Genomic DNA, 26,534 nt, shown 5'->3' with positions numbered 1-26,534 from the left:
TCACCTTGTTTTCTTGGATAGTGTGCTCTCTGTCCTGCTTTCAGCACAGGGGCGCGTCGATTGTTGCGGGCTCGTTGCTGCCTAGTTACTTCACTGGCAAGAGTCCGACAGGTAAATATAATGAGTCTTTTGAACAGTTCTCTAACTTCATTTCTTTCCTTCCTTAGATGATGGCCGGCGTCTGGGGATGGCGGCGTGCTGCTGAGATGAATAGCGCTGAAGGTGAGTGAGAGCGCGATGCATGAAGCACCCCTTCCGTATTTGCATTGAACTGAGTTATTTTTCTGTTAGTTTGTTTGTTTGTTTATTTATTTATATTGCGCACCAGACCCGGGGGTTTTCGGGCGCGAAGGCAAAAAGAGGGTTGTTCAGCTTATGTTACAAGTTACAGATAAACAGGGAGTACAGCTACGGTTACAATGCTGTGGGCATGTAGTGTCAAAGAGTCATAGAAGTATGTACAGTAGGTTTACAAAAATGCAAGTGTGACAGATAAATAGAACAGAGCAAATATACAAAATATACATGAGATCCCAAATGACAGTAGCGCAAGGTTAAGCATCATGATCTTTTAGCCATTGGATCAGATTGGATCTGAATTGCTGGTATGGGAGATCTTCCCTTAGAGCAGTTGGAAGGGAGTTCCACAGTTGAGCCACTTTAACAGCGAAGTTACTCCCCCCAGATTTAGTAAGTTTAAATCTGGGTACTACTAGAAGGTTGGAGTTAGCGTTTCGTAAGGGGCGAGAGGCTGTTTGTCTGGTGAATCTGTCTATAAGTTATTGCAGGGCTGCATGGTTGAGGCATTTATTTGTGAGTGAGGCTGTTTTGAGGAGGATTTTGTCTTTAGTGGAAAGCCAGTTGGTAGATTTCCTAAGGTCTGATTGTGGAAATTTTTAGGGAAGTTTAGGGCAGCACTCTGTGTCTTTTAGGTGCAGCGACGTTTTCAGTGTGGATGCCGGTTATGAAGAACAAATGCAGTGGGTAAGTGCGGTATGCGGCGCCTCTAGATGTTTCCACACTAACCTTGAGTATCTTTTTCCTCTTGCAGATGGATGAGAAGTTCCGGAGACAGAGTTGCCCCAGAGCGGCTGGGATTCAGGTAAGCGTTTGAAGCTCGTACAGTATTTAAAAATAAGCGAAGGTTTGCAGAATGCTTACTAATGCCTTTTTTCTGTTCTTTTCCCTTTTCCTTAGGAAGCCGCATGCCGGGATGGGAATGACACTGCCGAAGATGCTCGCAAAACAGAAGAAGCGCTAAAGGATGGGCAGAAGCGCCACAAGGTAAGGCTGTTCCTAACAGTGTTCTTGTTCTTGCAGGAGCTGAGCGCAGAAGAAAGATGCAGGCCTACTGGAGACCGATCCGAACACGGTGAGTGTCACGCTGCAGGTGCAGAAAACGCAAAGCATGTTTCTCAGCCTGGGTGTGGCTTAAATAGTCTCTGGATATCCCAGGTGTCTCTGGGCTGAACCACACCCAAAAGACTAGACCGCACATGCAGTTCTGGAAACCAAAATATGTGGGGGCATCCATCTTGTCCCCATCAATGCACTACAAGTCCAATCCCCAATGTTATCCTATGGGAGTGAGTGAGTCTGGTGCCACAAGTGCCAAGTCTGACTCCAAGTGGGTCTTTGGGGGGATGGAGAGGCCCTTGAGGGCCATGTAGGTGATCGTGGCCTGGCTCCATCCTGACATCTTGAAGGACAGGAGACATGAGGGGCAGGAATCATGACATTGAGGATGGTGAGATTTGGGGTGAAAGTGAACCCGCAGAGAGAAAGTTCAGGGCAGAGAGGTAGAACTGCAGGTCTTCCTGTGAGTGGGTATGCCTCCATTTGGGCAGCAGCTGGTGCATGTCTTTGGTGAGAGAGCTTATGAATGGGGTGACCCATGGCTGAGGATGCTGAGATTTGGGGGTGAAAGCGAACAGTGGGAACTGAGCAGAAGTGAGGGGAGAATGAGTCATATAGTAGGGATTGGAAAGCTGGATAAAACAGTGTTGGTGGAAGAGGTATCGGGTGTGAACGAGGAAAGTGAGAACTGTAGGTCGGAGAGAAAGGGGGGAATGGCAGAATATTTACATTTCCTTTTAGTAATAGGTGAAGCAAGTTGTGAGGACAGGTCAGAGGGTGGAATGGAGATGGTTGTGGAAATAATTGAGTGATGACATATGGATGGTGTCACAGTAATATTAGTGGCTGAGAGGCAGGTGGAGATGAATAAGAGATCCAAAGAGATACCCCCTGGATGGGTAGGTAGGTTATGGAAACAGTGGAGAGTGCGGTCACTGAGAAAACACTGAAGTTCAGATTTCTGAGACATGGTTGGAGAGGGGGATTTTAGGTCACCTAGGAGAATGAGGTGATGTGTAATGGAAAGAGAATCAATGAGTTGCCCAAGATCATCAAAGAATGATCCAGTGGAACCAGGAGGGCGATAGATGGAGATTATGTGAACTGAGTAAGGCAGAGAAATAGTAGAGATGGTGAATTCAAAAGAGGTAGCAGAGGACATGGCACTGGAGATTCATGAGGGATTGAGGCAGGAAGAGAGTAAGTGTCCGATTCCTCCACCTCTGTCAGTCAGTCAAGGAGAGTGAGTGAAGTATATTTTGGAGTCATGTAGGGCCTCCAGTGGGGCAGTGTCAGATGAGAAATTCAGGTTTCAGTTATAGGAAGAAGGTCTGGGGGAGGAGAGCTGGAGTGAAAGTAGTCAGTGATAAATACTTTTTGTTGCATACAGGAGTACTGAAATATGGTTGCCTGTAGGATGGTGGTCAAATTCTGGAGAGACTTATCAATGAACGAGGGTTGCCTACTTCCTACTGTTCCACTATTATATGTGCAGTTCCTCCCTTTTCTTTGTGAGCTTCTGCTGAGGCTAAGTAGCAGATATAAGGACCCATTGTACCTCCAACTGTGCTGACTAGTCTCCACCACCCACTCAGCTGGGGCTGAAAGCAGTGGTCTAGTGCAAGCTTCTGTGGAAGGTTACCCTGCAGCAGAGTCTTGGCTGTGTGTTGGCCAGCTATTATGATGCGTTGTCCTTACTATCCAGGAGAAAGATGAGCGGTGAGACTGTGAAGGCTCCAGAGGGCTGATTTCATGAAAGTGTGCTCCAAGTGTGTGCATGGCTAAGTCGCACTGCAGCTCCTCACTCCACTGCGGTTACCTCTCTATTTGCTACGAGAGTGCTGGGCAGTACAAACATGTGTGGCGGGAAGCAAGTAGAACCTGATCAGGAGCTCTGGGAGGTGACTCTACCATACTCTGCTTGCTGGCATGTGTGCATCTGCCATGATCTTAGGAGCTCTACGCGCAGTGTGGAACTGGGCACTGGTTTCCCCTATTCCATGCTGCATCGCTGTGAGGAACGGTGTCCACTGAGGCACAACTGAAGCCGGGCGCCATTGGTGTGGGATGCACGGGAATCCTATTAGAGGGCCTGGGGGAAAAGGGATGTTGATCACCACTGTGGCCATAGTTGAAGGATCGGACAATCATCTTCTTCTGCTGCCGTCCACAGTCACTGCCTCCATCCCGGAAGTGTTCATTTCAGTGTGGACCCTTAAGATTCAGTCTAATGAAGACAGACCCCATTGGAAGATTATTTTAATCTAATTTTGCCATATTAGTCAGAATTTTAAAATGCGGCCTCACATTTTCTCTTATTTGATTTCCACTTATAAATGCTTTCTGGTCCAATGGCCAAGTGTTTTACAGACATTTTTATGTTTGCCTTAATACTCAGAATTCTACCATTAAACAATATTGTGAGTGTATTAGTTTGCAATTCTGAGCTGCTAGAACCCGCCCAACACGCGACCAGTGGCATACCACTTTCAGCTTTTAATGTCTCCTTTAGTTACTCATTCCTTTGGAAACTTCCAGAAGCCCTTTGGGGATTAGGCGGATTGGAGCATGGAGCTGTTTTCACTTCAGAATGATAAAACGATTAGCACATCTGGATTAGGCTTTTGTGAGTAAGAAGTGTTGCTGGATGTTTTTGAAAACCACAGAATTAGGTGAAGTGTTTAAATACTGTCACAGAAGCAGCCCTCTACACCGAACCCTGAAGCATCCCAGGTTCTGCGCCATTTCCTCCCAGAAGCACTTGAAGAAAAAAGGTAACTCGAATTTCACTCTCTCCGGCTGTCTGTTTCCTTTAGGACATGAGACCTTCAGTTCAGGCTAAGATTTCTCACTGGATTACAATTAGCAAATTATGCCAAATACTAGTAGCATAGGAAACTATCAAGGGCGTGTTTTTCCATCATCACCGACATAGGACCCTTTTAAGAATGTGACAGAAGTACTACAGTCGTTGTCTACCATTAACCCCATTTCAATTGGTGGCTAACCTGCCAGATTATAAGTGTCAGGGTGGCAATGCCAGTCCCCATCTTGTAAGCCTGTAGAACTTCTTTACAGTTTTGGAGACATTGCCGCTGGTTGTAACTACCACAGATAATAGATAAATAGAGACAAAACCTCCAGAATGTCCTGGAGGTCTTCCCTCCACATTGCCTGTAAACTGAGTATGACATTCTGGGACAAGTGGCAGCACATCCATTACTGACATTTTCCCCACACTGCCATCCCCGTGATGAAAGCCGATGCATTTTCTTTGACCTTTTTAGTTTGGCCTATCTAGTGTCCCTTGCACCACTTAAAAGCCAAAACTATTGCATTAGAGCACAGATAGGGATACATGGCATATGAGGAGGGACACGCCGCTTGTAGGTGTTGTTTGGTTATTTGCCCATCCATTGACTGCCTATGGCCATGCTAATTCCTACAGTTGTAAATCTGTCACTGGTGTAATATGAAGATCAGCCAGTTCTGCCTTTAGCCACTCGATTTATAAGCACTATGCCTTCACTGAAGTCCTGTTTAAAACATGCATTGGCAAAGCCAACAGATTTAGCTTGTTTATGAGTTTTAGTGATTTTCCAGGCACTGTTATTATATGGCCACCTACCTGCACCATTGTGCGCCTGCTGCCATGAATGGCCAGTTAATACAACTAGGGCTGTGCCTGACAAGTGCCTTTGTCATGCCTACAGAGAAGCCCAAACTACTGGCATCTTCAGAAAGAAAATGCTCATAGTCAACAGTTGGAGTTTGCATAGCTCTCAGTGATCTGCAAATACATACAAGGATCCCTCAGTTATCCATGTCATTCTGGAGAAGAATGCGGAAGAAATAATGCGTACTCAGGCAGACAGACAGACAGACAATCCTTACTTCAGCAGCAAAAAAGGAAAAACCTATGTGTGAAAAATCCTTGCATAAAAAAGTATTGCGATGTAAAGAAGATAGTGAGCAAATACACTCCAATGACGATTAGCGCCCCCTCCGCTCAGTCTGGCGGGATCATTGTTGGAATATGTGTGGTCGCATGGCTGTGCTAGTGCCCATTATTGAAGTCGCCAGGGCTCATTGTGGCATTTGGCAGATTGACCACAGGGGGAAAGTCCGCCTGCAAATAGTATGACACTTTTTGGTGTTATAAAAGCTGGAGGAAAGTCCTCCACTCGAATGGCAATTTTTCAGTAAAAATTACGGTAGTACTGTTTGTTAGCACCCAATAAAAGTGACAGTAAAGGAATGAATGGCATTTTTTACCACACATACAACGTTGTAATGAGGCCCCCCGACTCACTTTCAGCATAAGTGTAGGATTACTGGTTGCATTATTGTGTTATATCTTTCGGGATGTTTCGACCTGCAGATATCATGCCCTTCCTCAAGCTATGTCGTGGGTCAAAGCCGAATTAAACACAAATTGTGGGAAGGGCAATTATTCCACCGTGCCAACAATAGGTCAAGCGGCCTATCAGGGTGTTATCAAAGTTTAAGCAAAAAAAGGCACACTTATATCTGAGTGAAACAGGCTATTGAAATGTTTGTTTCTGTGCAAATACTCTAAATTTGGGCTTGCAGTTCTAGAATGAAAATTAGTTTTATTTTATTCATTAGCAAAACATATTAAATGATAGGCTCTTTTGTGCAATGAGTCGTTGTGTCAGTTGCCATGGACAATTTTTCGTGTCTTTTTTTCTAAACAGAACAGCAGAATCTGGGCAAACTTTCTTAAAAGTGATCTGTGTGTTTCTGCAAATATCCTAGTGAGAATTGTGTAAATGTGTGGGTTTCCTGCAGATTTATTTTCCAGACTGAGTGTGCCTGAATCTCCATTAGGAGCCATAGGCCTTCAAGGTGGTTCTGAAGAGGTTCCGGCAGGTTTAGGTTGATTCACGGCAAAGGAACGCAGGCAAAATAACTTGCAAGTATTCAGGAAGGGAGAGAAAGGTTAGAGGAAAGTGAAATGGTTGGGTGGCACTGGGTGGGAGGGTTAGCGAGAGGAAACTGAGTCCTGTGGATTTCTGATTATTATGCAAGTAGGACAACACTTGTGACTTCTACGCTGATTAATCTCAAATCTTCTTCCCCTTTTCTGATTTCTTTGAAGCCCTTCACTCCTGTGTAGAAACACCCTGTCTCTCAGCTATCCAGTCCTGGATGTTGGCTCACTTTCTTTGCCTTAATCCCTCTAAAATGGAGGTTCTTTTCCTGCCCCCTTTTCCTCCCTCACACTGACTCACCCTTGATTCATTTCCTTTACTCTCTCCCAGCTTTCAATCTATTCCTCATCTAGGTGGCCTCTTTGGCTATTCTCTTCGCACATATTTCTCACTGGGTGCGACAGTCGCTTTCTAATTTTCAACCTTCGTCAGGCTTGTCACGTTCTATCTTTTCACACTTCTCAACTTCATATCTCTGCTTTAATTGTCTCTAGGATTGACTATTGTTCTGCCCTCTTCGTTGATCTCCCTGCATCTTGTCTCACCCCCTTACGCTCTATCTACAATTCTGCTATTTGTCGCCTCTTCTCTTTCCCCTTGTGTGTCGATCTCCTCCTCTCTGTTATCAGCTTCTATTCTGCTGTTCAATTCACAGCTCCTCTTTCACTTTCTGCCTATTGTTTATATATATCTTCACAGTCTTGCCTCCTCTTATCTTTCTGCTCTAGTATCTTTCTATTCCCCCACTCTGTTCCTCAGTTCTCAGTCTACGGTCCACCTTGTTGTACTGAAACCTCCTTGCGCTTCTTTACGCGTTTGTACTTTTGTTCTTTTGCCCTAGCGGGCCCCTACCACTGGAATTCTCTACCTCTTGTCATTCGCAGCCTACCATATCTTCCTGGAATTGAAAAATGCTCTGTGAATCAGGCCCAGAGTGTATTATTGAGATGAATAATATTACAATTTGCGGAATTTATAACAGACATGGACCTCTGAATGGCCTAGAGGATAGGGGGAGACTTAGTCATGCATTAGGGGTGCATGAAGTTTCATCTGGCTGGGTATTCTTCCAAGAGGACCACTGGGGTTATTTATTTACACAATAGTGAGAGTAGATATGTGCAGGTCAATGACCTCAGAATGGCAAGTAGAGCTGAGGTAGAGTCAGCTTCATGTCAAGCATTCATGGTATAGATTCTGATGTTCTTTAAATGAATACCATTTAGCAAGGATGGATTTAATGTTATTAGTTCCGTTACAGAGGGAAAAAACACATAACATATATCTACATCAAGAGGACTATAGGTGCAAGGAGTGCCCTACAATCTTCCAGCACTGCTGTATTGAGGTGGACTGGCAAGTGCATCACTTGTGCTGCAGCACAGGGGCCTAGAAATCCACAGGCCACCTTTGTGAACAAGGTGACCTGAACAGTTCTCAAAGACGGCAAATAAAGACATTCATCATCTGCACAATTTTAATTTGCATTACTTTTTGTGAATTTTGAACAAAGTGTATTCTTTAAAGATTATAATTTTTTTGTCATCTGCAAACAATTAGTTGATCTTGGTTTCAATATATTAAAGAAACACGTGCAGACCATTAGTTATTTTGACAATTTGCTCTCTTTGAGCACCCCCTAGCAGGAAAAGTTCTGAATTTCTAACCTATTCCAATGACGTTCTTAAATGTGTTTGCTTTGAATGTGTTGTTGCAGGAAAATGGCTCACCTACTCAACCCAAGGTTTCCAGCAACATTTCATCAGTATAAATATTAATCAGCAAAATCCCAATCTGTCACCTGAATTCATTAGACGTCATCCGAACTCGAATCCCCCAAATACAGTGAACATTGGGATGATTTGGGGTTTGTGACATTCTCTTTGCCCAGGGTCAATCACAGCTGCATTATGGGCAATATGGTTGGCTAAGAAAATGTCCGGTTTGAAATGCCCTTCAGTCTTATACGATGATTAAGTTATGGAGAATATTGGAAAAGAAGTTTGACTTAATACACTTCATGTAAAGGTCATCAAAAATGATGTATTTGCCAATTACCGAAATGGGTCAAACATTTGTATAAAACGCAATGGATAATGGATACAAGCACATTTTGTTATTCTAATTATGAATGCAGGGATATGTTCTTGCAAACTATATCATTCTTTCAAGATATGTGCAACGCTGAGATGTATTTGCCAAATTCAGGTCAGCATTTACCAGGGAAAGACTGCACTGTATGGGGATTAGCCAAGCAGCCGACTTGCTTGCTCAGACGTCCAAGCGTTTGTTTTCAATTTTCTAGCCTACATTGTGCCTGTAAACTTTCGAAAGGCATTGCACAAATAAAACATCATTGTTAAGTCACTTGTGTGTTAAACAGAATGAGACACAAACAAGTGCAACTATGTAAGTGTCAAACCTTCTTTCAACAGGAATTCAGTCAACATGAGAACAGCTGTATTTGTGTGTCTTTTCGGAGCAGTGTTCACCGTTCCTGTCCCGGTAAGTGCGTGCACAGTGTGTGCCATGATGCATGGAAGACTGCAGTTGCTAAACAAAAACGTGCATACCTTTTTTATTAGACGCTAGTGGCGACTGTGATACAAGTAGGTGTATGTAAGTAGTACCATACATCAATACCATCCTGTATTAAGCTATTGCTGCCTGACTGTGACGTCAGAAAGTCAGAAGCAGGCAACATGTGGCTCCCTGCAGCAGGAGCAGATACACAATAGCCCTTTCAACCAGGGGTGGATTGGCCAATAGGGAACTCTGGAGATCTCCAGGTAGGCCTCTGCACCCCGGGCCTCTTTTGTGTGGTAACTTATTTTATTTCTGCATTTTCGCATAAGAACTTTCTGAAAATGTGTAATGTGGGGCCTCTTTGAACATTATTTCCAGGGTCTCTTTTGGTTCCCAGTCCACCCCCGCTTTCCATGGGTGCCTAAATTGTAAGGTTCTCAGTTTCCTCTCACTTGTCATGCTCAGCCGCTGGTGTTGGGCGCTGGTGAGGATGCACAACTCTGAGGATCCCGAAGGACGAATTAAATGCCATGAACAATATTTTCTTAAACGTGAAACAAAATAAGCTTTCAGTCAGTGTACATGAAAAAGCTGTGAGAAGCAAGCAAACACTTTCTTCGCTACTCAGTCTCCTGCTATGGTTCAACACGCATTTAAAAGGTTAGCAAATGCAATACGTTTACCAGAAACATGCATTAACATAGTTGAATTCAATAATTATTGTATGCATATGAATAGTTCAGGATCCCATTCGCATTCACACGCATGCACACACCACGCACAATCACTGGATCAAACCATTAGCTAATTAGCAAAGCACCAGTACTACCACCATAGTAACTGAGCAGTGGGCCTCAATCCAATTAAAGTCAAATACTATGGTAGCATGACAAGGGGGGTCATTACGAGTTTGGAGGCAGCCATGGTGCATGTAGCACCATGGCTGCCTCCAAACCCGTGTCTGGGTCCGTGGTGTCGGAATGGAGACTTACCAGGACATTGTGACCTATGTGGACCTGGTAAGTCCCCATTTTGAAAACTATTCCCCATTCCCATTTGAGCCCCCATATGGCTCAATGGGAATGGGGAAGGAGCTAATAACGGGCCCGCAAATAGCATAAGCTCCATGGTCCCTTAACGGGTCCCGCTAAGGGTGGCTGATAAAACCAGCCGGCCCTAGTGGGACCCGCTAAGGGACCTCGGGATGCGGCGGTAGGGGATTAACGCCACCGGCATCCTTACCTTTGCCGTTAACCCCCTATCGCCGTACTCGGAATGACCCCCAAAGAGAGTCTATAGGTGTGTTCAATAATCGAGTAGTCACGGGGTAAGTAGCTTCTCCGCCTTGGCCTGCTCCTGGACTCGGCCATGTTCTCCATTCTCTAAATTCCAGAATTAGTCATCTCCATTCATTAGTTAGTGACTGTCCAGAGATGCTAGTAATTCAGAGCACTTGCTGGGGTCTAGAAAGTGTAATTCCGATTGTATGACTCATCTCAGGCACATTAAGGGACATAATGTCCAACTGATTGATGCTTCTACTAAACAATCCCTAAAGATCCTTCTCGATCAGTCCGATGATGTCATTAATCAACTGGTCACAATATAGAAACGAAAATAGCATACAACTGCCAAAACCCAATTACACAGCAGACCACAACGCAGCCTCACATCACATAACAATACAAGGAAACATAAGAATGAAGCTGCCTCCACTCAAGTAAGAGACACAAAGCACTACTCAAGTAAAGGGGGCTGCATGTAACAGCAGGTCCCATGCTTGGAAGTTAAGCAGCAACAGCTTGAGTAGAGAGGGGCTATCTATACTATGAAGTGCTCCTCTACTCCTCCATTGCACTGCTCTGTTCTGTTCTGACCACAGAGTCCCGCTTTCATTTCAGAGCCGGCAGATCTAATAAAACATGGAAAGTGCCCTTATCCCACTTCCTCGTCAGCCTAATGCTATGCATTGAAAGGTGACAACAAACCCCTTGTCACTCGGGCCATTCTAAGCAGAATCATAGCTCCAGAAAGGCCTTAACCTGTCTTACAATTGTAGAAACCCCAGAGTAATTAAAAGAAGTTTCGGCTGTCAGGTTTTTGTCCATTTTCCATGGTTGAACTGCCAGTTGAACAGCCGACTAGTGTTCACCAGTTTCGACGGCTAGCCATTTTGCTTTGAATGGCTCGTCGTCTTCAGGGCTATGAATAATGCAGACAAAACTATTAGAGGCCACCTTACTCTTATTTAATGCATTACTTTCAAAATGTCTATTAGCACGCATATCAATTACTCTCAGATGTGTATGCAGGCAGACAAGAAGTAAAACAAACGTGTACAAAATATGGTGGTAGCACTGTCACACTAAGAGGAATCAAATGCTTGGCTGCATCCATTCGTGTCTGTCCCTTGTCATAGACATGGCATACCACAAAACAGACGGCCATGCCTTTCAGATCTCATGGCACGGATTAAAAATGACAACCTAACATTGGGCCTCATTACATGGATGGCGGTGGTCCAAGTTGCTATTAGCACCTTGGTCCATGCCGGTAAAATGCCGGCACCGCCTTGGTGGAAAGGGGAATTACCGCCCTGTTCCAAGGTTGGCGGGGCGGTAATTCCCCCTTCCCCCATTGCCCTTCCCCATTCCCATTTTTGCCCCATAGGGCTCTATGGGAATGGAGAAGGCGCTAATTACGGTGCCGCAAACCGCATACGGTGCCGCAAAAAGCAGGCGTTAAATTCCTATACCCGCAAAGGGACCTCGTAAACCCTTACCGCCTACCGTGTAATGAGGCCCATAGATTAATAACAATACACTTGACTCAGCTGTTGTCTGAAGTACACGTGCATGCAACGCTGTTTTTTCTTTATCAACATGTGGTTTTAATATACTATGATAATAATAAATGCACTATGGAAAAGGCAGTTCAGCTATGGACTATAGGCAGAATACACTATTCTCTGCCGAGGTCACACACTGGAATCATTGATAATACTGTCTTGTTATAGACTCACGTTATGTTCATTATGGGGAATAGCACGTGAACATTGCACTTCACATGTACACCATCAATATGGTTATTTCTGTCCATACTGTGTTCTGCATTCCCGTTTATAATTGTGTTTTGATTCATGCCTTTTAACTTTGCATGAATTATCTATTTTTACAAATATTTTGCCACTTTCGGTGACTTCCATTTTCTGTTGACTGTTGTATTGATTCATTCTTTAAAACAAATGTTTGTCTGTGAATTGTAGAACTTATATCTTTGCCCGATAGAGAGTAGAGTGTGATATGTTATTGCTCCCTTCCCCAGCTCTCTGTGAGTATTTGGGACTGCCTAGGGTTGGTATTGTGCAGGTTCATTTGCAGAGCATAGTGGTAGTGGCTGGAGGAACTCTATGGAAACCGGATGTCCAGAAAAGAGGCAGGGGTGGGTTTCAGGATCCTAGACTTCACATGGGCAGATGCACAAGGTGCTGCAAAAAGAACATGACAGGTATTTAACATATATACCCTTCCATCTTCTCATCCTTGCCTAGCCAGTGGGGATTTAGAAGAGCGAATACGGTTTCTTGAAGTCTCGAGGTGAGAGACCTGGCCTACAAGGCCCAATAGCATGTTTTCTTTCTTTTGTCAGATTTCTCAGGCCTCTAGAGGAGGGTTGGGGGTAGGGCATCATGTTGGTTTGTTTCAGTTGGTAAGTAAATCTGCCTGGTTTAAACAGACACACAGTTTTCAGAATATACTGCTAACCGAAAACCAGTTGAGCATATGACCCTTTAGGAACGTGCATATGTAATGGATGGGATCACACCAGAATAAATCTGAGTCCAAATAACGGAATCAACTCTGGAAGATGGCAAAGTAGTGTTTTATTAACAATTATCTAAAACAAGGACGTTACAACGAACATCAACAGACGTGCACTCAGTCTCTCAACGATTTCTACATAAAATATGGTTTTTATATGAAAAAAAACTCACAGTGGCTTTATACTATGTGGCAATAGTGAAAAAACCTACCGGGGTTGGGATTGGGTAAGGGAGACATCTAAGTGTACTTTTCTATAGGGGCTAGGATTGTTATTGGTTGTCCATTATCAGGTGGACAATTTATGACTACCTCTAAAAACATGTAATTTCAGAAAGATTAGATACTCAGTTTCTCATTGGTCTTCAAACAATAAGGTCCTTTGATATATGGACTAATATAATTGGTTGGCATGCTTGTGCCATGTCTGGAACATTCTGTTCATTTAGCAGCATGTAAGCCAAGACCCAGGTACAGGGAGGTAGGACATGAAGCTATCTCACCACCCAATTAGCCCAACATCTCACATCGCCCATGCCTTCTGCCATAAAATTGTATTTGTAATTGGCCTTGCAGAATACCATTGTCTTTGGTAATGCATGGGAGTAAGGGCACTATCTATCATGTCTGGGACTTAAAGTTCAAGCTCTATTTCCATCCTTGGCTCACGTGACGGGAGACCAACATTTAGTCCACTTTGCAGCTTTTAAATGTCCTAAATGAATTAAAGTTTGGCATCCTGTGTGTTCTATCGTGCACCTTAATGCAAGAAGGTTCATCCTCCACAACTCGTTCTTCTTCAGAACAGATATCTGTCCTTGCTTCTCGAATCTTGACTTCAGGTCAGGCAGCCTTGCCCTTCAGCTTCACAAGCCTATTCTTGCTGCAACAGTTTTCTATTCCAGCTTCATGGGTTCTGGCCTACTAAATTTATGATACCAATGTAGAGTTTCTTTACAATGGCGACTTCGCCTGCATTCTAATCAATACTCACAGCTAGCTTCTATGATGACTTAATCTATCTTGTGCTTCACTAAATGTACATTTATTGAACACTTGTTTTCTGCAGCATTTCGTACACGTGTAATCTTCCTTTTCTATATCAGGAAACTCACTTGATTATTTATTTCGCCATTAGTTTCTACAGGATCCATACATCATCTTTAGCCAGTACCTCGAGACGTTGTGCACACTTCTTATGATATAATTAATTCATTGGTCAGCTACTTTTCATACTCCTTCATGTTTTTCCTCCTGCAGGTTATCATCACGTCGAGGAAACATTTGGGTGGGTTGTATCAATGGGTATCTTCTTTCGAACAATTGCTGCAATATTGGTATTATGACTGGTGTTATGAACAGCACGTTTTCATGTTTCCAATACACAGGAGGTAGGGGGGAGGGATCTTCTGCAGAGGCACACAGGTGCTCCTGTACACAGTCCTTCTCTGCTCATTGCTTAAAGGACATTTATGGTTTTGTTGTACGCCGTGAAATGCGTCCATGAGAACTGCCATCACTGCATGGAGTCCTGTGTTGCATCATATACTTGTATAAATAGTAAACAATCTTTAAAACAGAAAAGCATTCATATCAGTTAAACTTTAGTACTATGGATTGGTCAAACACACTAAAAATTAATTTACTAACATCAAAATGTGTTGTTATATACATACAAATCTACAAGGCTACTATGCAGCCACTGGGTATTTCTACATTTTAACGATAACATTTAATAAACATTAAAAGCCACGTCTTGAGTGAAATACTCTGGTAAGCAACTATGTGATACCATGGACCCCAGCAGCAAGGTGGCCTAGCAGAGCTCTCAGGACATCTGGAATGTAAACTGGGTAGCCAATGTTAGATATACATACAGAGATGGAGTTCCCAGCAGAGCAGGGCAGCACACAAACATGTAAGGGTTTCAGAATCACACCTGTGGTGTGCAGGATGCAATGGGTATGGTTGTCAAAGACTTTACAAGCCTACTGGCTATTCTGGTCTCAGGGAATACCATCACATACACACCTGTACACACACATAAACTTGCTACGCCAAGGGCTTGGATGCGAAGGTCCATGGTCATCATTCCACAGGTAGAGTTTACAGAGAAAGGGTGCATTAATTGTGCAAAACGCACAGATGACTTGCCTATCAAAGGGCATGTCACAAAACGTACATGTCTTTCTACAGATTACTGGATATCTCTTCCATACTTATGTACTCCAGGCATCTGGGCCTGTAAGCCCAGTTTTGTAGTTTACCTGGTAGTTACACAGAACCCATCTCCCACTACTACACTGCCAAAAGTGTTGGATATACATCACATAAATGTGTCGTAAAACTGTTGTTAAGAAGAATTCTCATTTCTGTGCTAATTCCCTTCAACCTTAGAGTCCCCCAACTCTTTTGCTGGACAATAGGACTTTTTAATTTGTACCTGAGAGTGAGTGAGCCCTTTTTCTCACTCCCTTGTGTATTTTTTATCTGATTTGGATTATGTGTTTCATTTGTGTTTGGAGTCTGACAAACTCCATAGGCATCTACTTTTTGTATGGTGACGCACAGTACCTTCAGTGCAGAGTCAAAGAGAAATCCTTTAGAATTCTCTTAATGTTTAAATACCTTTTCTTGGGTGAACTACAGTTCTCAAGAAAAGTAAAATGAAATTGACTTTACACACCTTTTCTCTTTGTAGGTCCAGCACACCCCATCTTATGTGTAGTGCTGGGGGTTACTTAGTAGCCCCTTTTCATACTTACGCATATAACATTTTTTATTTTACCCTCACTACTTTAGATGGCTGGTGGCAGTGGTTTCATTTTCCTGCCATTGCTTTTCTACTGGAGGCTGAATCCTCAGCTGCAGTATAGCACCCATGGGTGACCATTTTGTCAAAATGGCCCCTGTCTTCTTTTTTCACCATTTCTTGTTTGTGAGGTCTTTCTTGGGTTTTACTCTGAGCGCCAAACCAGGATTGACCCCTTTTTTCATTTTACCGTCGGTGGGCTTCAGTACTGAAGCCTGCCTCTGGCCCCAGTGGGTCTGCAAAGACAGGAAGTAAGGGAGGTGCCCGAAACTCCCATGTCCTTTGTCTCCAGGGAAACCTGAATGCACCCAGTCCTGATTGGCTGGCTGTGAGTGACAGCTAGGCTGTGAATGGATGGGAGAAACCTGCTTAAAAGGTGAGGCATCTTGGACTAAAGACAGAGCCGACCACTGGGAAGAACAACCCGAAGAAACTGTGAACAAAGCCTGCTGCATCCTCCTGGATCATTGAACTACCCGGTGAAGCCCTGCTGATGTGCTGAAACTCCATTTTCTACTTGACAAGAGAATCTCCAGAAAGGACGACTCTTCCCTTGGGTAAGTGGGACCAACTAACCCCAAGACAAACTTTGCTGGAAGACCATCCCTAATTGGCTGTCCTTCTTTGCTGCGGCAGGAACCAAGTGCCATAGGGCGAGAAATCCATATTCGAGTGCAACATCTGTAGGCCGGCCAGACGCTCCAGGAAGCTCCACAGGACCCTCCAGAAGCAAGACGACCTAAGCTTGAGTCACCTCAACAGAGTGCAGGACTCAAGGAGTGAAGGAAGCCCAACCGGTGTCCAAGATCTGCGGTGGTGCTATATATTGAGCACTGAAACTACGAAGTGCTGCTGATTCGAAAAGAGCCCGTATCTGCCTCTGACCATCGAATTGCTGCCGCAGGAGTCCCCAGACGTCCTCCCTCTTATCCCCACGACTGAGGCCCAGGAACACAGGATCTGCATCACTGCAACCAGACAGGCGCCAGATGGACCCTCTTTTTCTTACCAAAGGTACTGTTCTGACTCTGGGGTACTTACCTCATTGTCTGTAGCTTGCTCCTCTCACTTGAGACTTGCAGTAGCTGTTTTTTCTAGAGTTGATCTCAGCTCTAACTTTCACAAGTGTAACAGCTCATTACCCACCAGTGTTTTTTTCTACAACAAACTCTCTAACTTTGTGCAAGACTTTTAACTATCTAAAAAGTGTCACAGCTCCACAGACTTTGCCCCAAATGACTTTGGCTGCCCTTGTTCCCTACAGACTACTCCTTTGACTTTGATTCTTACTGTCCCTCATAAGTGATGCATTGGTTTTAAACTAATATTGCTGGGAAAAGGTTTTTTTATATAGACTTCATTGGAAGATTTAAAGTGCTCACGTGCTTTGGGAACCTGTTTAATCTTTCAACCTTAGAGTCCCCCAACTCTTTTGCTGGACAATAGGACTTTTTAATTTGTACCTGAGAGTGAGTGAGCCCTTTTTCTCACTCCCTTGTGTATTTTTTATCTGATTTGGATTATGTGTTTCATTTGTGTTTGGAGTCTGACAAACTCCATAGGCATCTACTTTTTGTATGGTGACGCACAGTACCTTCAGTGCAGAGTCAAAGAGAAATCCTTTAGAATTCTCTTAATGTTTAAATACCTTTTCTTGGGTGAACTACAGTTCTCAAGAAAAGTAAAATGAAATTAACTTTACACACCTTTTCTCTTTGTAGGTCCAGCACACCCCATCTTATGTGTAGTGCTGGGGGTTACTTAGTAGCCCCTTTTCATACTTACGCATATAACATTTTTTATTTTACCCTCACTACTTTAGATGGCTGGTGGCAGTGGTTTCATTTTCCTGCCATTGCTTTTCTACCGGAGGCTGAATCCTCAGCTGCAGTATAGCACCCATGGGTGACCATTTTGTCAAAATGGCCCCTGTCTTCTTTTTTCACCATTTCTTGTTTGTGAGGTCTTTCTTGGGTTTTACTCTGAGCGCCAAACCAGGATTGACCCCTTTTTTCATTTTACCGTCGGTGGGCTTCAGTACTGAAGCCTGCCTCTGGCCCCAGTGGGTCTGCAAAGACAGGAAGTAAGGGAGGTGCCCGAAACTCCCATGTCCTTTGTCTCCAGGGAAACCTGAATGCACCCAGTCCTGATTGGCTGGCTGTGAGTGACAGCTAGGCTGTGAATGGATGGGAGAAACCTGCTTAAAAGGTGAGGCATCTTGGACTAAAGACAGAGCCGACCACTGGGAAGAACAACCCGAAGAAACTGTGAACAAAGCCTGCTGCATCCTCCTGGATCATTGAACTACCCGGTGAAGCCCTGCTGATGTGCTGAAACTCCATTTTCTACTTGACAAGAGAATCTCCAGAAAGGACGACTCTTCCCTTGGGTAAGTGGGACCAACTAACCCCAAGACAAACTTTGCTGGAAGACCATCCCTAATTGGCTGTCCTTCTTTGCTGCGGCAGGAACCAAGTGCCATAGGGCGAGAAATCCATATTCGAGTGCAACATCTGTAGGCCGGCCAGACGCTCCAGGAAGCTCCACAGGACCCTCAAGAAGCAAGACGACCTAAGCTTGAGTCACCTCAACAGAGTGCAGGACTCAAGGAGTGAAGGAAGCCCAACCGGTGTCCAAGATCTGCGGTGGTGCTATATATTGAGCACTGAAACTACGAAGTGCTGCTGATTCGAAAAGAGCCCGTATCTGCCTCTGACCATCGAATTGCTGCCGCAGGAGTCCCCAGACGTCCTCCCTCTTATCCCCACGACTGAGGCCCAGGAACACAGGATCTGCATCACTGCAACCAGACAGGCGCCAGATGGACCCTCTTTTTCTTACCAAAGGTACTGTTCTGACTCTGGGGTACTTACCTCATTGTCTGTAGCTTGCTCCTCTCACTTGAGACTTGCAGTAGCTGTTTTTTCTAGAGTTGATCTCAGCTCTAACTTTCACAAGTGTAACAGCTCATTACCCACCAGTGTTTTTTTCTACAACAAACTCTCTAACTTTGTGCAAGACTTTTAACTATCTAAAAAGTGTCACAGCTCCACAGACTTTGCCCCAAATGACTTTGGCTGCCCTTTTTCCCTACAGACTACTCCTTTGACGTTGATTCTTACTGTCCCTCATAAGTGATGCATTGGTTTTAAACTAATATTGCTGGGAAAAGGTTTTTTTATATAGACTTCATTGGAAGATTTAAAGTGCTCACGTGCTTTGGGAACCTGTTTAATCTTTTTCCTTCCTTCAACCTTACCCTTCTAGCAACCTCAGATGTGCAAGTGATATATAAATGCCATTACTGTCCTAGTTAGTGAAGGCACCTCAGGGTGTAGGAAGTGTGTATGAAGCATTTCTAAAGAGTATCTACTTGCTTTGTGTCCATTCTGAGAAAGTATTTTGAAGTGTATTTGATTGTTACATATATTGCCCTGTTTTAAAGAATGCTTATTTAAAACTGACTGTTAAATAAATAATTATTTTACTATAAAACCTTGAGTGTAAATGTTATTTGGATACTTGTATTGGTGGATTTCATTGCTACAAATCTACAGCTCAATTGTGCCCCTCTTCAGATAAGTCTGGCTGCTCAGTCACACAACCAACTTTTGTAGTACAAACCTTAATCAATAGGGGGATTACCTAATACCAGAGGACAATGCTACTGTATTCTCCCACAGGGTTACCACATCAATTATTGCCCTAACCACAGTCTCTATACAGCTCGATTCGCCTCTCTCTCTCTCTCTCTCTCTCTCTCTCTCTCTCTCTCTCTCTCTCTCTGTCTCTCTCTCTCTCTCTCTCTCTCTCTCTTTCTCTCTCTCTCTCTCTCCCATTCTCTCTCTCTATCCCTCTCTTTGCCACTCATCTCACACACACACACACACATTGCCAAAGATAAAGGGCCTGATTCATGGAATTATTTGCACTGTGCAAAGTAACTTTTCACTGCTGCAATGTGACTTCGCACTGCCGACAAACACCCTGATTCATGAAAAGTCACTTTGCACAGTGCAAAATATTGCATGAATCAGGCCCAACATGTTTAGTCCGATCTTATTTTCTTCTGATGCAATTTAATTTCACACCTCTTGGATACACAAGTGAAGCTGATTTGCATGACCCCCTGAAAACCTGATTCAGACATAGGCTGCGGAATATTCTGAAAACAGCTGCGTGTCAGGTGTCTTCCATAAAGATGATCTGAACACTCTGAAATCAGTTTTTAGGGCTCAGAATTCAAATACACATTAGCCACAGTGGCTATAAAGTTCTACAGCATTGCGGACCACGTTATTTCACGTAAGGGTCCAAACGTACTAAATGAGAGCCTCTGAGTTTGTCCGTCACTTTGACCCAAATATTGTGCATAGTCCTTTGGGCAGTAGCCATTTCTGGATGCTGTGCACTCTGTGTCGAACACCTCCCACTTCAGCTCCCCGTCCCATCAATTGCTGAATTGCTCTTAGAAGGTTGGTCTTTGTCAGCTCCTGAAATATGAAGTGGAACTCAAACCATGTATCTCAAAGCATATCAATTACACTTAATTGCACATGGGCGATGGAGAGTTACCGTACGTGTTACTCTAATCTGGTTGAATCCGTAGAATGTTTAGCCAAACACGAGGACTGATTCACAGGTAGTTGACAAATACACATCTCTGGGAATACTGGTGATTGGTCATACCACTCATCCATCCTTTTCCCCTCATCCCACAGAGCAACACCAGCCCTTCAGAACCCAAACTTCCTACCTCATACTCCCAGACCCACCCAACGATGTCTGACACTTGACAGGCATTAACATTGACGTCCCTCCCCGTCAGCCCCCCCTTTTTCCTCTTTCATGTCACAGCTCTTACACTCTCTAAAATGCCAGCCTAGTACGACAGTTCTTCTCTATGTTCTTGTGTCCACTGACTCTATGTCCTCTATAGTGTCTATGTTTGCACCTTAACGCTTATAGCACTTGCACATTCTAAAAAACTCAAGCCCTGATAATATTGTTTTCTCTGCATTTTCCCTTGTTCCCTCCCCTGCCTTCAAGCACTTTGAAACACTGTTTTTCTGTGTATACACGCTTTATAAATGACCAATAAATAAAAATAAAAAAAATAAAAAATTGGAATGTCCTAATGCCCAAAATAGGTGTGGCAGTGTCAATATTTCTGTGTGCTTTAAAGATGTATATTTGCTAATGTTGCAGCGTACATTGTTAATTTAGAAAGAATAAGCAGATGAACAAATGTGCTCAATAAACTAATATATGTACTTACATTTCTCTTCCAAGATGGAAAAGTATGGTGGCAGCTCAAGTGGGCAGGTAAACACCAAACGTATATGTCTTCTTTGTGACCCATTGTTCACGATTCAACATGATGTGACTCATTAATACATTCTAATGATCATAAACATATTTCCCCAAAAGGTTTTCTATCAACCAATTCAGCAAGTTCCAATATTTCCGCAAGTTCCGCAATTTCCACAATTTCCACAATTTCCAATCAATCCATTCAATCGGATCAACCCGTTCAATCCATTTGCTCCCATCATCCCTTTCAACCCACTGAATCCAGTCAACCCACTGCCTCCTCTGGCACCTGAGGTAAGCTTTGCATGCATTCACATGGGAAAGCACACACCAGTAGCTGGACCAATTAAGAGAGCACAATGATGAGGACAAACATGGATCCTAATCTGTAAATAGCAATTCAAAGCTAAGAGTACAATTAGGCACTCACCTGAATGGGTCGGATGCAGAAGAAATTCATGGAAAAATGCTTAAGCCACTTTCTTCCTCAACCATCCCATTCCGATGAGGGATTCCTGCATGGTGTGGGAATTCTAGGTGGGGACACCAAACCAGAGTTCCATTGCAGGCTTCCTACATCGCGTGGATATTTCTCAAGCTGACCCTTGGTGAGCAATATTCTGATCCCCGTTTAGAAGCGATATTTCTGCTGACTGAGTCTACTTTTCCTGCACCAGGAAAAACCTTTTGGGCCAACAAAAATCATAAGCCAATGACAGTAAACACATTTTTCATAGACAATGCTAAGGGTCTTGTTTTGCTTGCATGTGTTGAGGGGTTTGGGTAAATTTGACAGTTTTTTTTTTATGGCGGCAAAATGACGCAATTGATTTGCTCCAGGCCCAATTGAAACACACGTGTGTTTGTTTTTTTTGGTCCCCGTCTCCAATTATAAGGAAGTGGGGCACACCCCACAATCCCCAAAATTGAAAAATATCAAACATGGAGAGCGGGGGACACCACTGCTCTCCATGGTTGGTATTTTGCAAATTATGCGACCAAATTTCCCCAAAGGCCGAATCACCCATGCAAAATTCAACCAAATTGGTCATTAGGTCAATTGTTTTAGGTCAAATAGGTTAATACGGTGTTGAGGAGCTCATCTTTGTGTGGATTGCGTGGATGCAATAACTGAGATAAGAATGAACATGAAACAGACCCACCGTCAATAAGAATGAGGCCATGAGACTTTGACTGGAAAAACCTGTTCATCCTGAACATATTGATCATTGATTAATGTGTCACATTGTATATTATATTCAAGAGCTGTTCAAAATAAGTGTTTCACTACAAGCTGCAGGGCCTTTGGGTTAGCAGGCATGGGAGCATAACTTATCTACGGTAATAAACAGCAAGCAATTGCACATACATGTTAATGAAATGTATTTCTTTTTTTTTTCTTTAGATTCCCATCCCCATTCCTGTCCCCGTTGATCCCGCACAGGTAAATAGTTCAGAGGGAAAAGTTCAATGCCGGGATTAATGAACCTAAACAAACACGTGTCAATGGGTCTACTGATTGTTCGATTTAAATCTTTCCATATACCATACAGTATTTCATTTTAGAATGTATGAGATGAATTGAGGTATTTAGGAGATATGCAACCAGAGACGTTTTGATGTCCACCTGTCAAAAGGCCCAGACATGTTCTGTGGCCTAAAATCTAATGTGTACATCTCAAGTAGACTCGCTCTGCCTTCTGCTATATTATACCATTAGATACACTAGCATGACCCAGTCATGACTTAGATCACCGTGAACATTGGTGTTGGCCCGTTGGGGATGCTAGGTCATAATCATGTTCATATACAAAAGGCATATTTTGAGAACGTTTCTTTATTCGAAATGTTATTATGTGTCATTTGAGTTTACAAGTGTTTCACGCTTTTGCTACTGAGAATGTTTGCAGAGGGCATGGCTTGAAAATACCTTGCTCACAGTTCTGATAAAGTTCATCGTTTTGGACAAGCTTTATTGTCGTTATGGCCTTGTTTCAAATTTTGACTAAATTGTGACGGGGTTAATCAGAGCATGGCCAGGCATTGGGGTCCCGTGTACAGAGACACAACATGGAATGCACCGCATGTCACTGAGCAGCAATACCTATACAAGAAAGTCAGATATTGGGCCTCATTACGACCCTGCCAGTCCGGAAAGAACTGTGGTGGTAAAACCGCCACCACCGTTCTGCCCAGACCGGCAGATTAAGAGTCCTGCAGGCGGGAGGTGTCACGCGCGCCTGGTCTGACCTGGCGGGTTTCACACCACCCGCCTGCAGGCAGACATGGAAACACCGGCTCTGTCATAGACGGAACCAGTGTTTCCATTGTCCCCATCCCCATGGAGTCCTATGGGGCTCCATGGGAATGGGCACTTACACAATTCCGCCTCTGGAATTCCCAGGTCACCAAGGTCGTAATGCCCCAGTGATTCTGGGAATCATGGAGGCGGAATGGTAATACTGGTATGACAGTAACATGCAGGTTTTTCCGGCTCGTTTACTACCGGACTCGTAATGAGGCACATTATGTTTGTTTTGAATTAATTTTAATATTGAAAGTTGTACATTTTCCAGAAATAATTGTTGCTTCTCATGCAAGGACTGGGAAGACGAATCTTCCTAAAACACCAAGAGCAGCAGGTCCATTGGGTTGCCAAAATTGGTCCAGCCAGCTTCCGATAGACCCACTTTGCCTGAAAGGAGGCCACCAGAAAAACATTTCAGGTGACATAAATCCTTGCACTGGTCTTGACCAAGGATAGGAATTTACAAACACTTCTATAGCCTCTAATTCTGGGTTCTTCATGTTAGTCAGCGATGCAATCTCGATTGCCAAGTGGATGCGGGGCAACCAAGTCTAACTTGCTTTGCGGCATATTTCCAGTCATGGACATGTTCCAAGCAAATAGAACGGTGTCCTTTAGGATGCATGCAGGATGTATGTTTTTGGCTTTGAGTGAACAGTAAAACATTGCTAGCCGGAGCAGTCAAGTTATACCTGGAGTGGATCCTTAGACCTCGAGGTAGATCGTTCATGCGTACGACTCAAGCGTATCTGTATAATGAAATGGGCACTATGAAAACATTTATTACACTACTGCTAGACTAGAGACAGGAATGCCAACACCTGGCGTGTGTTGTGCTCACAGAGCCTTATAATGGTGTAGATAAGTTCACATGTGACTAACAATAGTACTGAGAACCTGGGGCAGCAAACCATCCATATGGCTAGACAGCCTCAAAACATTGGTTGGGTGGAAACCATATGACAATATCACTCCAGGCCCCCTGTAGAGGACGTCCGCTATGGAGCTTGTGTCTGTCGTGTGATGAGCATGGGCAGTAGTAGGCAAGAACAGATGTTTTGCAAATGGAATTAAGCCGGAGCCGAGTTTCTCACGGTTATTTATTTTCTTATGTAGCCTTGCCTTCATCATTGGAGGGCTCTGCGAGTGACGCGCGTGCCGGCATTCTAAATGTCTCCACTCTGGTAGTGGCGTTATAAATGTATTCATTTAAATGGTTAATGAAACATCTGTCCCAATGTCTCAGGACTAATACCTTAACATCTTGGGCTACCAATGATTCACTGTTCGCTTTTTGTCACATGGACACCAGGTTCTGTGTCCCCAATGGCGAGTAAGATGGCGGCAGCTTGATTCCACGTACCTGATTGCTACATAGATATGCACAGACTAGAAACAGTTGGCATTCTCGACCGGACCATTTACATCTTTGACTTTCAACCTTTAAAGTTCAACACAATTGTGGTGCATAGAAACACTGACATCCTGGCTGCCACTTCCTGAGTTTCAAGCTAGGAATCATCGAATGGTGTCAATTCTCATTCACCTTTTTACCCGTGTGACAATGCAGGTATACACCAGAGGCACACGTTCCCGTGTGATCATTGTATGCTCGCCCATATGCACTTCAGACACCAGTAGGCATACACAGAATTTGAGAATGTGTTCATACATACTTCAGTAAGTAGATAAAAACTGTATATTGGTCAGAATTGAAACATTAATACTAATCATGGTGTGTTTCTGCTTTCTTAGGCCTTTCCATTGAATCCATTTTCGGTAAGTAATGACTGCATACAATTACCTTTTAGATATGTATACACATGTGGACAAACTGTCCATCTTACTTACCCTGAAGCCAGCGCTTAGATATATTGCAAGAGAACCCCCTCACCCTGTGGCTAGTGGATAGTGGCAAACCGTTATTAATATATATATTTTTTTATTTATTGTGTTCGTTATTTATAGTAAGTAAGAAAAAGTAAGACATAATGTTGTGTCATGGAGTGACCAGTTGAGGGCACATAGATGCTGACATATTGTGAATGAATTTAGCAAAGAAATGGGCCTTTCTGAACTTAAAGCGTTGTTGTTTTTTGTATTGGTTTATTTTACTTAATGTAAAACACAGAGACGGTAGAATAACGTTTGTTATGCAAATCATCAATTAGATGCAAGACTATAAAATATACACCCCTGCTTAAATAGGCATTTACCCGCAATGTGGATATATATCCGGTGTTTTAGAAGGTTACAAGATTTGACAAGTGGTTTTCAGTGTGTAACAGTGTAGACCATCCAATGATTCATGGGTAGGTATTGATCAGAGCTCCATGTATGGAAAGCCCAAAAAATCCTCTCCATGAACACACTCCAAGGCACTGCTCACAGCCTGAAAGCTCTCTCACAAGCTTAACCAGCACAGTGCTCTCTCTGCCTAGAGAGCCCTTCAGCAGGAAGACCCATCCCTGCGCTTTCCTCTCTGCCCGACTCAGACTTCCCAGCAGTTATCACATGGATAACATTCCAGCAGCTTCTTCTGTGTCTAAGACATGACCATCAAGGTCAAATTAAAAGAGAGAGATCATTCTTTATTTCAGGCACTAAGAACCCTTAAAAGAAAAGAACAAAACAAGAATTAAAAGAAGTTATACGGACATCCCAATAATACTCACAAATATTAATGAAGTACACAATGTACCAAACGGAACTAAGATAATAACGCAGACATTTAGAATTCCAAATTTAAAACTATTTGTGCTGAAATAAACAAATTCTCAAATCAAGCGCACTCTCAATTATGAAGCGATACAATCTGATTAAAAGCCTCATAGAAATGTCACACCACCCAACTTGCTAACGTAGGACAGAGGTATTTGCATAACATACACATAAATACAAGGTTTCATGTTCACTCTGTCAAAACAGAAAACTTATACAGTGATTCTCAGACCCCAGTGATGTTCATCGCACATCTGTCTTGCATGGCGTTCATCCAATTTACAGATCCGATGCACACCTGACTGAAATCCCTGTCAGCCAGAATAAAGCAAGGCCCGGGAATATTGTGTAATTTTGCTCAAATGCTGAAGAGGCTGGCCTGCTTTACAGATTAATTTTACACACTGCAGCCAGAGCGTTGATATATTCGCAGAAGAATAGCCTACAGTAAACCTGGGATAAGAGTGCCTCAGCTGGAGGTTATAACAGTTAAGTTAAAAATTATATCACACGATTTACCGAAACCGCTATGAACCTGTGTCATAGTGTTGGGGGTCTGTCCTTTGCCCCCCAGGCGTGCCCGTGAGCCCCCAACCCAACAGAGCTCACACTCACACGTCCGTCAGGTTCGGGCTCCCCGGTCGCTCTGTAGCTTCCGGGAACGCCCCGTTTATTTAAGCCGCACGCGGCGACGTGCAACGTCACGCCGCCGCATGCGCAGC

At 43.6% G+C, this 26,534-nt stretch overlaps 1 protein-coding gene across 1 annotated transcript in view; it reads left to right on the top strand.

Moving 5' to 3' along the window:
* LOC138515183 (uncharacterized) overlaps positions 1–26,534 on the top strand; it is a 96,172-nt gene that overhangs the window by 39,661 nt on the left and 29,977 nt on the right. The window contains exons 2-8 of the mRNA XM_069630159.1: positions 1,198–1,284; positions 4,054–4,130; positions 8,747–8,816; positions 20,763–20,795; positions 20,901–21,077; positions 22,189–22,227; positions 24,847–24,870. Coding sequence (XP_069486260.1) covers positions 1,198–1,284; positions 4,054–4,130; positions 8,747–8,816; positions 20,763–20,795; positions 20,901–21,077; positions 22,189–22,227; positions 24,847–24,870 — 507 coding nt within the window. The remainder of the gene's footprint in view (positions 1–1,197; positions 1,285–4,053; positions 4,131–8,746; positions 8,817–20,762; positions 20,796–20,900; positions 21,078–22,188; positions 22,228–24,846; positions 24,871–26,534) is intronic.

Source organism: Ambystoma mexicanum, chromosome 6q (assembly GCF_040938575.1).
Source record: "Ambystoma mexicanum isolate Mex_15411 chromosome 6q, UKY_AmexF1_1, whole genome shotgun sequence".
Taxonomy (NCBI): domain Eukaryota; kingdom Metazoa; phylum Chordata; class Amphibia; order Caudata; family Ambystomatidae; genus Ambystoma; species Ambystoma mexicanum.
The sequence above is the reverse complement of the archived record's forward strand: the minus strand, read 5'-3'. Positions and strand labels throughout refer to the sequence as shown.